Source organism: Pocillopora damicornis, chromosome 7, assembly GCF_964200805.1.
Source record: "Pocillopora damicornis chromosome 7, jaPocDami1.2, whole genome shotgun sequence".
Lineage (NCBI taxonomy): Eukaryota > Metazoa > Cnidaria > Anthozoa > Scleractinia > Pocilloporidae > Pocillopora > Pocillopora damicornis.
Genome location: NC_142676.1, coordinates 8,118,687 through 8,134,323, shown reverse-complemented (window position 1 = coordinate 8,134,323; position 15,637 = coordinate 8,118,687). Strand labels below are relative to the sequence as shown.

General features: G+C 39.5%; 3 protein-coding genes across 3 annotated transcripts; all 3 read left to right on the top strand.

Annotated features, from left to right (window-relative positions):
- The first annotated feature begins 5,761 nt into the window (after window positions 1–5,761).
- LOC149042358 (uncharacterized) lies at window positions 5,762–7,763 on the top strand. Its single transcript, XM_089211918.1, has 5 exons — window positions 5,762–5,890; window positions 6,092–6,206; window positions 6,463–6,600; window positions 6,742–6,864; window positions 7,231–7,763. Exons 1-5 carry the CDS (start codon window positions 5,762–5,764, stop codon window positions 7,413–7,415), a joined length of 690 nt encoding a protein of 229 aa, XP_089068044.1. The 3' UTR covers window positions 7,416–7,763.
- A 1,500-nt stretch (window positions 7,764–9,263) lies between these two features.
- Window positions 9,264–10,760, top strand: LOC149042357 (uncharacterized). The gene has a single exon (XM_089213020.1). It carries the CDS (start codon window positions 10,271–10,273, stop codon window positions 10,649–10,651), a length of 381 nt encoding a protein of 126 aa, XP_089069146.1. The 5' UTR covers window positions 9,264–10,270; the 3' UTR covers window positions 10,652–10,760.
- A 3,053-nt stretch (window positions 10,761–13,813) lies between these two features.
- Window positions 13,814–15,624, top strand: LOC149042356 (uncharacterized). The gene is made up of 2 exons (XM_089211917.1): window positions 13,814–14,319; window positions 15,350–15,624. Exons 1-2 carry the CDS (start codon window positions 14,247–14,249, stop codon window positions 15,622–15,624), a joined length of 348 nt encoding a protein of 115 aa, XP_089068043.1. The 5' UTR covers window positions 13,814–14,246.
- The last annotated feature ends 13 nt before the right edge of the window (window positions 15,625–15,637 follow it).

Here is a 15,637-nt window from a genome sequence, read left to right as displayed (position 1 = left end):
TCGCGTACTCGTTGGGCAATGCTGCCTTCATCAATATCCAATTTCTTTAGTGGTCCTTGGATTGAAGCACGTCTAATATAACCACATTTCTGACAGAAATTGAAATCCTCATCGTTCGGATGTGAGCATCGTGGGCACGCAACGCAGGGAGTGAATAACTTCGGAACTTCGGAACTCTAGGTCTATGTCTGTAGGGAACAAAAACGAAACAAACAATGAGCCCGACTCTACACCTAAAACCGAGACACGCGAAACGCCCACATAGAAAAGGGACAAGGTGTTGGACAAGGTGTTGGACTATAACCCGACTTTGATGGGGATAGCAGAACACTCAAGTCACCCTGTGTACACCAATAGCGATGAGGAACAAACTCTGGCGCCACAATAGTGAACGGGATCTTAAAACTCAAGAGAAACTTCAACAGTGGACCAATCAAAGAAAATGGCGGGAAGACATAAGGATTGGACATGGGCGGAAAACCCGCAAGTCTTGACTGAAGACATTCACACCGTTGGAGTGTGGGCTTGGAAAAGGAGTAAAATGCGGCAAGGAAAACCCATCTTTGTTCTTCATTACATTTGAGTCCAAAGACATCAAGTCAAACGAATGACCTTCAACTCCACCAAACTCTAGATCTTTATCGACCCTCTCAAAAGCTGACATTGACAATTTGGAATCCTCACGTGACATTGTCCTAGACGGAAAATCGGCCACATTTTCCTTAGATGGTACATAGGATAAGTTCAACTGAACATTACGAGAAGATAGAGCAAAATAAAGTCGTTTTGTAGCTGACGTTAACTGGGGGATCTCCTACTGCCAGACCCCTGTCACGCACCTAATACTGCCATACTGTCAATAGAAGCATCAATTCGGCAATCCTTAATTCCGTCAGGAAGAGCTTTAATAGCATACAACAAAGCTAACATTTCCTTTGTAGAAATATCGAGACACAGTTACTCTTGACTCCAATAATCTCGAAAAATCTGATCATCCGAAGGTGAATGAACTGCACAACCCCACCCATAACCGGACGCATCGGTAGAAATCGCAATACGCACATGCTTCTCGTCTCTCCACGGAAGAGTGTCTTTCCAGTCGTCAAGGTAACGCCAATGCGAAATTTCCTCCCTCAAAGCGTCGGTCATAGACACTTGCCCATCATCCAAGCCAGAAGCGATCGCTCTACTCATTTCTCTAATGAACAATTTCGCGGCTGGAACAGCCAAAGAGAAAGATATGCATTTCCCCTGAAATCGTTGTAAAGTTTTGATCCAAACAGTTTTCTTGCAGGCAAGAATTTTCTCCCTAATTAAGGCCCAGGACTCAATCTTACAGCGCGGCACCAAAAACGATTGTCGAACGGAATCCACGATCAGACCCAAGATACCCCAGGGATGTGACCGGCACAAGAACCGACTTCTTGATACCAATGGTATAACCGAGATCAACCAACACAGACCAGCAACCTGAACTGCAGAGATCTGTCCGCTGGTAATATGGACCAAGGCCCAGTCGGTCGCAAAAGCTCTCCATTTAAGCGATCGTCTATATAGAGAGAACAAGGAATCCCTTGAGCTCTCAAGAAACCTGTGGCGGCCAGACCAATGGTATGATAAACATAAGGGGAGATTTTCCATCCGAACGGAAGAGTCGTACAAAAAAACCACAGGCCATCAAAACTAAACCCAAAGTATGATTGCGAGGACTCTGTCAACATCATGTGATCATACCCGGACTTGTCGTCGCACTTGGTCATGAACGATCCGGGGTAAACATACCTAGCCACTTCACTCAGTTTATCCAGGGAAAACGGCATATCTTTCATCCAAAGGTTTAGAAACCTCGCGTCAATACAAAGTCGAGGCTTCGTAGGTTCAACCGTGAGTGGCAACACAAGATGGGGGGGATCATCGACACCCACTACCCCCCAGACTCTAACAGCGCCGGTTAAAACACGATTCCGAATCTCCTTGGATATAAATTCCGTAAAATTTTACAGTTTACATGCTTCGGGAAAATCTTCTTAGGTGGAACAGTAGACGAATATTTAGCTCTCTTGAAAACTCCCGCAAAAGGTCTTGAAAAACTTAAGATGTCAACTTTATTTCTAATCCAATCTAGAATAGTTCCTCAACGGATGACCCTCAAGTACCAGCTCCCAGGCGGCTGAATTACGGTGAAGACCACCTGCCACAAAGGAATCCGGATCCCTTGAATGCAAAGTCCCCAGATCCGGAACCTTACCAGATGAGATAACACTTCCCCAACACACAGCCGCACCCCCTGAACGGGAACCCCAGTCATATCCACCCATAGGGTCTCGTTTCTTGGTTTAATTGCCGTTGTTTGTAATTGAAATTCCGTAAGAACGTAAAAGTTATCCACAGCAGCTTCACGCTTAGTACCACCCAAAATCTAAGGAAAAGAGGGCAAAAAGAGAGATCACCTATGGGAAGACCTGGGGTTCCCGATCAGGAGGGAGCAGCCTCAATTCGCCTGAAAACAGGTCGTCTGGTGGTCACCATATGTGATGAACCAGCAGGAGCTACTCTACCCCGATCCAGAACTTACAAGAGTGAATTAAAATTGAAACAACAACAGACACCGATTGACACAATTAAAAGGGAGCCTTTAATGCCGGGAAACACACGGCATAAATACTGGAAACTGATCAAAAAACATTGGGAAAACGCCTTAATCCTGTCAATACATTCATTGTTTTTGAGGTGCCTCAACTCCTTGATTATAAAGGCGAGGCCTCTTAGACTGAGGACCTGGCTGTGGACGCGAGGAAGAGAACCTCTGATAATGCTCATATAGGCCACACTGAAAACACTGGACTTGTGATCTATCCCTGCCTCTCCCCCTTGGCATGAAAACGATTTGCACCAACTCCAGGCACTCGCAACGCTTTATCTACGGCAGCAATCCGCTTGAGTACCACTTCATCCTCCTTATCTCCTAAGAGGGCTTCAAGATAGCGCTTAAATTGCATGTTTTAGGCCCACATTTTATTTTGCATTGCTGTTAGCACTGCAGAATAAAATCCAGCTTTCGCGTGTTTTGTTTCCTTGGCCACAATCTTCAGATTCACTAGGTAATCAATTGCCTGGTCCTTCTGGAACAACTGAGAACGTATTAGGTGCTGTAAATCCTCCAACACTGATTCAACAGATTTCTTTTGGGAATCTTCCAACTTCTTAAGTCTCTCTAAGACACGAGCAAGATCACACTCCTCCTATATAACAGAATTCAAAAGGCAAGATAAAAAATCACTGATCCATTCATTTCCTTTTTTTTTCATTACTCAATCTCATAACTGATCAAGCACAGTATAATACAGGCTGAAAAAGAACAACACCGGTTAGATTACAAGTTATGAAATATTACATTACATAAAGTTAGATTAAATTAAATAAAAATTAAATTAAATTATCAAAACCTCAAACTTCCAGCAATAAGAATGAACGCTCCTAGCCTCACAGGCCAAAAAATGTTTTAAAAACACACAACGGCAGAGCAATCTTTTGTTTTTTTTTTTTTTGTTTTTTTTTACATACCGTACAACTCAAAGCTACTACACGTACGCTTGCACAAGCAAATGAACGGCGACTGATGCTCAGGCATCACACTCCAACAAAGCAAAGCACGGCAACAGAACTTTCTACATCAGCAAGCAATTTCTTAAACGAGGGGCTACAAAGTAAAATTCAAGCCACAAAAACAAAAAAGGCTAAAGGAGAAAAAATTTATTCTTGCGCGCCAGCATCACACTACCACAACCGAAGGTGAACATAAAGCATTCCATCCCAAAAAGCAAAATACCGAAACTATTTTCAACCCCAGAAGCACAAACAAAAAATTTTTAAAGGACAGTGCAGACAAAGAAACTTTCACGGCCTCGCAAGCAAAGAAAAAACTTTGATCCCCGCAGACAAAGAAAACTTTAACAGCCCCGCAGACAAAGCAACTTTCGCGGCTACGAAGACAAAGAAAATTTCTCGGCCTCCTAAGCAAACGAAACTTCCACGGCCCCGCAGGCAAATAAATCCAAACGGCCTCTCAGGCAAAAGAAAAAAAAAACAAACAAACAACAACTTCCTACACGGCCCCACAGGGGACGAAAACTTTAACGGCCTCGCAGGCAAAGGAAAACTTTCTGCACAGCCCCGCAGGCAAAGAAACTTTCACGGCCCCGCAGGCAAAGAAAACTTCACAACCCCGCAGGCAAAGAAAACTTTCACAGCCCCGCAGGCAAAGAAAACTCTCACGGCCTCTCAGGCAAAGAAAAAAAAAACTTTCACGGCCCCGCAGGCAAAGAAAACTTTCACGGTCTCGCAGGCAAGTAACTTTAACGGCCCCGCAGGCAAAGAAAAAACCTTCACGGCCCCGCAGGCCTGACACAATTTCACATCTACAGAAAGTAAACCAAATCTAAACTCTACCGATAAAAAATTAGCCACTGAAATATAATCAACCACATGGTAAAAAAAGTTATAGAACGCTTCAAGCAGTACACAGCCCAAGGCCTCAAGTGAAGTGACAAGGAGTGATACAAAACAATCTATTATATCCAAAATCCCTAGGGACTAATTACCAATGCTTATTGAGTTAGCTTAACACTTTCTTAAACTTCTTAACCAAGTATTAACACATTCTTAAACTTCTTAACCAAGTAAATTATTGGTGATGGAGAGATTCTTGGGCAGATAGTTTGTTTGAGTCTCTTCACGTGACATTAATTACGAATGGTTCTCATTTCTCGTTTCTGTTTTGTTGTGGTTTTTTTCTTAATTAATTCTTTTTTATCGAGCTCGTCATCCCAGTTGATATATTGTAATATTTTCTAACTCTCTATCACTTCTTTATCAATTTATTAATTTGTTTGTATTTTGTATTCGAACATGTGAAAAGTTTACACTCGTAAATTATATTATCTGCCTAGTCTTCTTTTGTTATGCCGCTTATTTGTGTCAGCTGGAATGGTTGTTGTGTTTATTGCGCTCGTAAAGTTAGATTTTTGCCTCAGTCGTGGCTAAATTTTTCTCCATTAAATAACTCTCAACGTCAGGGAATATCGAGAAATTTGCGATTCCTGCTAGATATGTAGCTTTTGAGGAATAATATATTCGGAAGAAGAAGACAATAAAGATTTTGTAATAAAGATCTTCTGTAATGACAAACCCTTTGCAAACATTCTTTGTTCATTGATCTGGTTCATTCATGGATTTCTTCAACGATTCAGTCCACTTTACAAATTAAAACCGGCGAACTTCGTCTTCACTTAGAAAATAAACTTCTTTTTATTTTTGGGGAATTTTCGAATGGAAAATCTTCTTATTTAAATATGTGCATTTTTTGTGGAAATTAACTGCCATCTGCAAGTTTCCTGCATGCAGATGGCAGTACGAATAATTGTCTGTAATTTATCTAGAAAGGTATTCATCTAGAAACTAAAATGGAAGATAAAAAGGGAAGCAAATGGATGGATGAATTGAAATGAATGTATTCCAACGGAGAAACTATCAGTGAATGCTTAATTGTTATCATCATTTTGACGTCTCCTATGGCCATCTCTTTTACCAGTGTTCACTTTCTTTCGTATTTTTTTATAAATTTTAAAGGCTTTTGTGACGCAGACCAATGCCGACAGTTGGAGTTTACCCCTGAAAAGCATTTGACGGCAAACGTCTTATAAACCACGCCATTCGCATCGTTGAAGTTCTGACAATGAGTTTTTGTGACAACATATGTTATATGGAACCTGACTGTAAGAAACGAGTGAGTAGTCATGGACGCTACAAATGTGAATTGAATAATGTTACTCACGGAAGACACGAACACGACTTGGAGAAGAAAGACGATTATTTTTATCATGTAGCTGAGGTAGGTGTTGCATCACTAGCAAATATTCATTTCAAGTGAAAGAAAAAACTAGTTTTCCGGTCTTAATCGTTGCAATTGTTGCTTGAATTCTAATATCACTGTCAATATTTCTATCTTTAGCATTATCATTATTGTTGGTTTAAATGCTGCTCGTTTTCCTTTTTATTCATATTTCAATGTATGATATTATTTTCTCTTCAGAACGCTTGTGTTGATAACCCTTGCGATAACAATTCTACTTGTCAGAGCGGTTTTACTGACAAAGGATATCGCTGTTTGTGTACCACTGGATTCAAAGGTCCAAGGTGTAAGAAAGGTAATCCCTGTCATGTCAAACCGGCCGTAAGCTCGTGTTCACTACAGTTTTATACCCAACTTCTAAAGGCACCTGTAAAAGTTAAAAGGTCCGTTTTTTTTTTTATAAACTCACACAATAACCATGTAGCTGTTAACTAACCCTTGCCTAGAGAGCTGCTTCAAAATTGCAGGACTATCATGTCGGATCTCACGTAGGTCTCAATTTGTTTTTCACATCTTATTTTCACATCTGCAATGATGACGTTCTAATTAAGGAAGATCATTTTTAGATATCGATGAGTGTGCTTTAGGAACACAAGACTGCAGTGAAAATGCTGTTTGCAACAATACCAATGGTTCCTATAACTGTTCATGTAAACCTGGATATTCTGGAGATGGACGGACTTGCGAAGGTAAACGTGACCAAAGCCCTAATTTTATTTAACGAACAAGGGAATGGAAACTGAAAACACAAATTTCAACCCTTAAAATGATAAAATTGGTCATGTGTTCAGGGGATTTCCCTATTGAATTGGTTGCCACAAATTTTGCAGATGTAAACGAGTGTGCTGACGGAACATCCAATTGCAGTGCTGATGCTATGTGTATCAATACCAAAGGATCATATCGCTGCAAATGCAAAACTGGATCTACTGGGGATGGACGGACTTGCAAAGGTAAAACAGAGCCTACAGTTTCTGAGTCTAATGTTAATCAATTAGATACTGAGAAATGTAAATATATGTTGTTTCTTATTGGAATCATCAAGCAAAGTGGCGGACAATTTTGTATTTTTAAAAGTAATGTACTTTATAAAAATAGTGAATTTGAAAGACGGACAACTTCTGTTGCTCAATTATCTATACCCAAATGGGATGAGTTACTCTTGCACGGCCAAGAGAACTGCAGAAAAATTGCAAGAATTTTAAGACATCGAATCCAACTGGGGTCTCCAGTTGCTGTCTACACTTTATTTTTAAAACTGCATCAGTTTTAAAATAAATAGCAGTGATGATGTTCTAATTAAAGGAGAGTCTTTTTAGATATCGACGAGTGTGCTACAGGAAAAACCAACTGCAGTGCTGATGCTGTGTGCAACAATACTAAGGGATCGTACAACTGTACATGCAAAAAAGGATACTATGGAGATGGAAATATCTGCCGTTTGGGTAACATTTCTCCTGCTGTATTTTTTAAGCTAGTCTTTGCACTGTTTTTGTCTGTTTAGACACTGCAACGAGAATTTCGTTTATAATAATTATTTATATCGACATATAGATATATAGTAAATCGATAAAAACTTCGATAAATGCCTCGTTAGAAATTATTGAGAATTCAAACTAAAAACAAGCTAACTTATTGATGGACTTGAAAATGCTTGCCTGCGTAGATAGCAGTCTCGTGGTGTGTATTTAAAGCGTCGAGCGGCTGGAGTAAAAACGGCGAGGCCGCGAGGAGTTTGGGATGCTGCTTAAATTCTCGGCTCCGCTGCTTTTATTCTTATCTGGCGCATTAGACACCGCTAACGATGCAAGTTACGAAAACACGAATGACCAAGAACGTTATGTATTTCCTATTCCACACGTAAATTTTCCCTTTGAGACCATTTTAAACCTCCATCCCATCTTTTTTTCTCAAAGGGTTTATTGCTGTTGATATGCCTTTCCTTTTTTTCAGCTTCGACGTGTAGGGAAATTTTCAACCGGAACGTGTAAGTCAATTATTCAATAACAACAAAGCTAGCGCGGAATTTAATGAGAGAATATGAAAATAACAGTAGTACTAATAATGAAAATTCTGAAAATGATACTGCACTAAGCATAGAAACCTTGATAATAAACTTGCACACTAGCTTCCATCTTGAAAACTTTCGCCTGATTCATTTGGATGCGGAAATGAAGGACGGACGCCGATCATGAAGACTAGTCGCAATAAGGTAGCAATTTATCTGCAAAGGAATTCACTGTTGATACAGGACAAAATAAAAACCCAACTGTTCGGTGTATAACTCCCAGTCCAATTCCACAACCTACTTTGTCACTTTTCCGATGGCTTGACTCGTGTTGACGTTCGACGCTTCGTTCGGCATTTCCTGCCGTGCCTTCGTCAACTTCAGACGTGATTGGTGTTTACCGCTTGCGCTTGGCCAGAAAAAGATCCCATTCTCGTCGCCAGCTTTGATGTATTAGTCCAAGGTCCAGAAAACAAGACAATATTAATTAGACAAGATCTGCCAAAAACTTCAACCACCTGGTCAAACCCAAATATGGAAAACTGGTCGCGTGACATTGGGTATAAGGAAAAATCCAAACGGAAAGATTTAACAATTCTAGTATCAATGGACTCTTCTAGCCTGTAAACAATTATACCTCAAGAAGACGGAACGAACATAGTGTGTGAAGCATACGAAAAGTTCCACAACCATAACGCACCGATCCCAACGCACTACCTCAGGGAAATATTTGGCTTAATCCTTTAAGAAAATTCGTTCCTATTCAATGAGGAGAACTTCCTCGAAACACATGGCATTGCTATAGGTACGAAAATGGCAGTGCTATAAGTACGAAAATGGCAGTGTCATTTGCTAATATTTTCATGGCGTTAACTGAAACGAAATTAATCCAACAAAGCGAAACTAAGCATAGAGAATGGAAATGTTGTATAGATGACGTTTTGTTTTCTCTTTCTCTCGCTGGCCGAGACCTTTTTTAATTTGCGCACTTTGCCTCGTGCCACCGACCAGACGTAAAATATGGTATCAAGAAAGGCGAAACAATAACATGGCCTGGAACTAATTCATCGAAAGAAACATTTGAGGAGCACCTTTTGAAATTTAAACGAAGCCTCAAAGCAAGAGGGTACCCAGAAAACATCATAGAATGGTCTCTGTCAGGGGTCAGCTTTGCCTCTAGACAATCGTTTCTTGCACATACACAAAAGCTAAAAGGTCACTAACATTTATTGCGGAGGGGGACAGGGGGGCGGGAGAGGGCAGGAAGCGGAAGAACAGGGGGCGGGAAGCGGGAGCTATATGAGGGCGGGAAGCGGGAGAAGAAATAAAACTTGATTAACCTGAAGACGGGAGCAACATAATGAAGGATGAGAGTCGAGAGATAAAAGGGCATAAAAGTACGGGATGCAGGAGAACGTTGTAGGGGAAGCGGGAGACTCTGACCCCCCTTCCCCCCCCCCCCTCCACCACTTAATTGTCTTTTGTCACAACGTACCACCTGGCAGTTAAAAACTTACAAATACTACAAATACTGATGGAGCATTGGAGTCTAATACGCAATCAGCTCTTGCTGAAAACAGGTTTTCAAAACATCCAATCATCTCTTAAAAAAAGGGAACATCCCTTAAGGACACGCTTGTGAAAGTAAAAACATAATTTGAAGGCGATTATGGGACGCGACTACAAAAGCCACATGGGGAGTCCGTGCTGGTCTCTCTATCCCTTATCAGATTTTAAGAAAGTAAGCAAGATTTGATTGATTCATCTTTGCTTAACAAGCGGGAGACTGGTTCAAGTAAAAATCGATGACAAGTCGATTCTAGCACTAACGATTGAGTTTTATCACTAGCGATTGATATTTTAGCGCGAACAATTGACTTTATCACTAGAGATTGATATTTTAGCACTAACAATTGAGTTTGTTACTAGTGATGGATATTTTGGCACAAATGGCTACTCATAGGTTGATTCAATTGTTTTTAATTCCTCTTTTTTTTTTAAGGTCGCAACGAAGCCAAGTATACCCGCTGATGTTTGGTTCACAAACGATTCCTGTTTTCTGTCACATGGGAATTGTTGGATGTGGGGATGGAGGATGGACGCTGGCCATGAAGATTGCCGGCACGCAGGTTAACTCCCTGTCTCCTTTGCGAAACTCTTGATATTATTGAAATGAACATAGGCAAATCAAAAATGCAATTCTTGTCTTTCAGAGAACTTTCCGTTACGATTCCCAATTCTGGAGCAACAGAGATGCCTATAACTTTGCTGAAGGCAAGACTGGCTTTGATTCCCAAGAGACTAAGTTACCAACCTACTGGAACACATCCTTCTCCAAGATCTGCCTCGGTATGAAGATTAATCCTCAGCTCAGGTTCATTGTCATCAACAGGCACGCCAACTCACTGTTCTCACTGATCGCTGATGGGAAATACCGTGCCACCTCACTGAGTCGTAACACGTGGACGTCGCTGGTTGGTCCACAGGCTTCCTTGCAGCTCAACTGCAATAAGGAAGGATTCAATGCAGTGGGAGACAGCCCTAGTCATTCCAAAGCAAGAATCGGCATCACGGCTAACGAGCAGAATTACTGTGGTTCCTGTGACTCCCGAATTGGTTTTGGCACAGGAGGTCGACCTGATGATTCCAACGCGTGTGGAAATGAGGCAACGCACTCGCCAGATAATGGACACAAGCACATCAAAGCCATGGGGTACATCCTGGTACAGTGACAGGAAACCCAGTCCAACTTCCCAAATTTTAAGCCGAGAAGCCATCATGAAGAAGAAAATGTAGTGTCCTAAAACCTTAAAGGCTAATAAAGAAATGAATTTAACCTTATATTCTCTTCTGGTTAGCTTTGTCTCTAGTATAAGTTTTTCAATTAAAATTCAAAACACTTCATTTGCGTAAAACCAATTCAGGATTTGTTGACGAAGTAAATATTGGCAAAGAGGCCATATTCGATGTGCACGCCGTTAAGTGTGAGCGAGTCAAGGGAGTGTAATACAGAAAAGAAGAAGCACAGAAAATGTGACTTCCTTTATGTTCTTTTTGTTTTTTCTTTCCCGCGCATATTGTTCTTTACGCTCGCCTCGCGCATCTTTCTGCTCGAGTGAAAAACATGAAAAATGACGCCAGTTTTTAAAAAGTAACTAGGAACCCACGGGCGTTAACGATTTTTATAGCAAATAATTAGCTCAGAGTATGAGAACTAACAGAATGCAAAAGTAATACCCTCGCGAAGTATTGCTTGCGTTTCTCGCTTTCACCAGAATGACCGAATTTTTGTGTACCATTTGTTCCGGACGTCATTCTCTAAGTTAAATACGATACTACTATTAAAAAGATGATTGTAAGCTCACCATTCGAACAGATTTCTTTCCGGAATATTTCCGGAAGTCATGACAGATATTCTTCGTTAAATTCGAAAAATTGGCCTAAAAGGCTTGGTACGATCTCATCTCGTGATGTCATTGGCTTTTCTACTCGAGCCTCGTAAGTCGGTCCTATTTGGTTTAAGGTTCAGATAGGAAGAGATAAAATCAGGAAGTAACGACCATTTTAAAAAACACGATGAAGAAGAGTGCCCCGCCAAACTATCGTTTAATGTTACATTTTTAGCTCGCGATTTTTGGAATTTTGGATTCCAGGGAAACAAAGGTTGCACTAGTCCTGACACCACTCTTAAGCCAAACTGTTCTTGGGATGGTGTCTCCTCGCACCTTTTCAGTTGCCTCTTTTCGCAGACGCACACGTATGCTGAAACAAAAAAGAAAAGGAAATCCAAAATTGCGATATTTCATCATACAGTTAGCTTGATGAAGTTAGCCATTGGTATCCTTATCCTCGACAGGTCACCAAATTTGGAAATTTCGTGACCTTGGTTCAAAAGGATGGTAATTTTATCCATCACAACCTATTTGATCCCGTACAACCATTTTTTGCCTTTCTTTAGTCCATTGGGAACTGTAGCAATTAAATGAACAAACTCATCTGGAAAATTTTCAATTCATTAATCGATATATTATGAAAGCATGATTGAAAACTCTTACTCTTTGTTTTCTATCCTTTCTGGGGTAAGCTCTAATGCCAGTTCTCAGGCCCTTCCTAACAATCTCCCGGTTACGACTCCGGCAATTCGATCGGATTTCACTGGCGACGGAGAGAGGTAACGATAGTTTTCTTCCGTTTCTTTGTTTTGATTTTCATTTGATCGTATCGCTCTGCACTTTTAATTACGACTGCAATCGAATGTATAATAAAACCTCTAGAAGTGTTGGCTTGATACAGCCTTTGGATCACATAAAAATCATACAAAAAAGATGCAAACTGAATTTACTCTTAAAAACATTGAAATATAGATTTAAACAGGCTTCAACCGATTAATACATTAAACCCTTTACCGTTAAGAGAGAAAAACAAAATTTCTCCTAAAATTATTTCCCCTGAATCAAACATTATAACAAACAACTTAAGAAAATCTTAAATGTTAAATTCTCCTCAACAGCTCCATAGGAAATGTAAACAGAGAAGTTTGGAGAACATGAGTGTTTATGTTTTGGTGCAAATTGTTAATTAATTCAGAGAACCAGTTTGCTTTTTCTTTTAGTATTTTGGTTAAGAAAATTTATCTTCAGGAAAGATGGATTTGTTTTCCATGTTAGAATGAAAAGTTGAAAATCTCAGAACTTGAGACAACTTTGTTGAAGGGCAAATGCTTGAATCTTAACCCTTCAACCCCTTTGAGTGATTAGCATCTAATTTCTCCTCACGATATCACCCCTGTATCACACATCAAGGTCATGAGAATAAAGGAAATAATCACCAACTAAAGAAGCTCTTGATTGTTAAACAAATTATCCTTGTCAGCACTTCAGGAAATATATAGAGAACAGTATGGAGAATATTAATACTGATGTTGGGGTGTAAAGGGTTAATTTCTATCCTGTTTTAAAAGCAACATTCCTTGTCAACAAAATTAATTCATTATATGCTTCGACGATGCAGGTAGTCGCGATAAACAAATGGCGGAAGTTGTTTAAAGCATGAAAAGGTACTGGATAGGTTATCGAGCAGCGAGACTCACAAAAGATCTGTTGAACGCTTTGAAAAAATAGACGCTGATGTTATGTTAAACTGATACCCCTGTATCACACATCAAGGTCATGACAGTATAGGAACTAATCTCCAACTAAAGAAGCTCTTGATTGTTAAACATATTCTCCTTGTCAGCACTTTAGGAAATATATAGAGAACAGTATGGACAATATTCTCGTGCCGCCATTGAAACAAAACGTTACCGCGTAACAATTGAAGTATCGTCTTTAGGCAAATTTATAGAGTATATAAACGATGGTACGAACATTCTTAACGATAAAATCCCCTGATTAGTGCGCAATCACGAAACAGGCTTGTAGGGATGAAAGTATAGTCTCTCTGCTTTTTTCCACTATCGCAACATGTATCGCGCTCTACTTCTACGTATCAAGCACTGTAAACGGAAAAATCAATACCTAGACTTCCTATATATATATATATATATTTTTTTTTTTTTCCCCTTCTTAATTTCTAAGACTCTTTTGACGCAGACCAATGTCGATTAAATGTTGAAATTTTACGCCTGGAAAAGCATTTGATGGAAGACGTCTTATAAACTACATGATTCGCATCTTTGAGGTCATGTCAATGGATTTTTGTGACAGCATGTGTTTTGTGGAACCTGACTGTGTCAGCATTAATCTTGATAAATGAGTGAAGAAAGACGAATAAGAACGACCATTTTTTTTATCGTCCAACTGACATAGGTGTTGCATCATTAGCAAATACTCATTTCAAGCGGAAAAAAGTTTCTGAAATATTCATAACGATTTGTCGTTAAATGCTCCAGGTACTCTAGTTTTCAACAATTTGTTGCAGGGACGAAGACGATTTTGGGCCTAATAAGGGCAAAATAACTCACTCCTATTTCTACCAATGAAGCCAAGTAAAGCATCAGAAGCATTTATATTTTCTGTTTAGCTTCTTGCTAAGAATATGAATACCGATTTTTAGACTTTACCCGCTGTCACGTCCGAACGATTGATTATTAGATGACCCGTCGAGAGGCTTCGTGAAAGTTAATTTGTTTTCATCCAGTGAATTGTTTTCGTGCTGGAACAAGGGTCAAAGATATCAAATTAAAACGAAAAACAGTAAGGAAACACCCAAGTCTCATTGTTTAAAAAAAAAAAAAAATTACCATAACAAAAACAACTCAAATAAGTTTTTCGCATCAATTTGCGCATAATTCCGGAAGTCGGTCGCGGAAACCTGGCGATCCGCGCGATGAAGAAGTCGATTTTTATCTTTGCTCTGTTACTTTTGTGCTTCATGATACTTGCTTATGTTTCATCACAAGGTTAGCCTCACCATTACTCATTTATGTAGAGGAGAGACATTAGTCCTTCATAGTCACAGTAACCGTTTAACACCTGCATGTTATATGTTTTAAGGAAGTTTTGTTTTTCATCTCCACAATAGCAAAAATTTTTAAAGATAGCTTTCGCAGATAGTTTGTTTGAGTACCTCTATGTGAATTTAATTGCGAATAGTTTTCTTTTCTCCTTTTTGTTTTGTTGTGGCTTTTTTCTTAATTAATTCTTTCTTTTATCGAGCTTGTCATCCAGGTTGATATATTGTAATATTTCTTACCTCTCTATCACTTCTTTATCAATTTATTATTTTTTTTTGTATTTTGTTTTCGAACATGTAAAAATTTTATTGTCTTCTTAGTCTTTTGTTATGCCGCTCAGTCTTCTTATTTGTGTCGGCTGGAGTTGTTTTTGTGTTTATTGCGCTGGTAAAGTTGGATTTTTGCCTCAGTTGTGGTTAAATTTTTCTCCAGTGAATAACTCCTAACGTCAGGGAAGATCAAGAAACTTGCGATTCCTGTTAGATATGTAGCTTTTGAGGAGTAATTTTTTCGGAAGAGGAACACGTTTTGCAATAAAGATCTTCTGCAATGACAAGCTCTTTGCAAACGTTCTTTGTTCATTAATCTGGTTCATTCATGGATTTCTTCAACAATTTAGTCCGCTATACAAATCAAAACCGGCGAACTTCCTCGTTAATGAGAAAATTTACTGCTGTTTATTTTTGGGGAATTTTTGAATGGAAAATCTTCTTACTTAAATATGTGCATTTTTGTGGAAATTAATTGCCATCTGCAAGTTTCCTGCGGATGGCAGTACGGATAATTGTCTGTAATTTATCTAGAAAGGTATTCATCTAGATGAAAAAGGGAAGCAAATGATGGATGAATTGAAATGAATATATTCCAACGGAGAAACTATCAGTAGATCCTCAATTGTTATCATTTTGACGTCCCTTATGGCCATCTCTTTTTCTAGTGCTTTCCTTCTTTCATGTTTTTTTTATAAATCTTAAAGGCTTTTGTGACGCAGACCAATGCCGCATGTTGGAGTTTACCCCTGAAAAAGCATTTGACGGTAAACGTCTCATAAACCACGTCATTCGCATCGTTGAAGTTCTGACAGTGAGTTTTTGTGACAACATGTGTTATATGGAACCTGACTGTGTCAGCATTAATGTTCATAAACAAGTGAGTGGTCATGGAGGCTACAGATGTGAACTGAATAATGTTACTCACGAAAGACACGAACACGACCTGGAGAAGAAAGACGATTATTTGGACCACATTTAGTATCTGGGCAACC

Coding starts and splice junctions, on each gene's coding strand:
- LOC149042358 (XM_089211918.1), top strand. CDS start 5,762: ATGGAACCTGACTGTAAGAAACGAGTGAGTAGTCATGGACGCTACAAA. Junction 6,601..6,741: donor AGATGGACGGACTTGCGAAG/GTAAACGTGACC, acceptor CAAATTTTGCAG/ATGTAAACGAGTGTGCTGAC. Junction 6,865..7,230: donor GGATGGACGGACTTGCAAAG/GTAAAACAGAGC, acceptor GAGTCTTTTTAG/ATATCGACGAGTGTGCTACA.
- LOC149042356 (XM_089211917.1), top strand. CDS start 14,247: ATGAAGAAGTCGATTTTTATCTTTGCTCTGTTACTTTTGTGCTTCATG. Junction 14,320..15,349: donor TGCTTATGTTTCATCACAAG/GTTAGCCTCACC, acceptor TAAATCTTAAAG/GCTTTTGTGACGCAGACCAA.
- LOC149042357 (XM_089213020.1), top strand. CDS start 10,271: ATGAAGATTAATCCTCAGCTCAGGTTCATTGTCATCAACAGGCACGCC.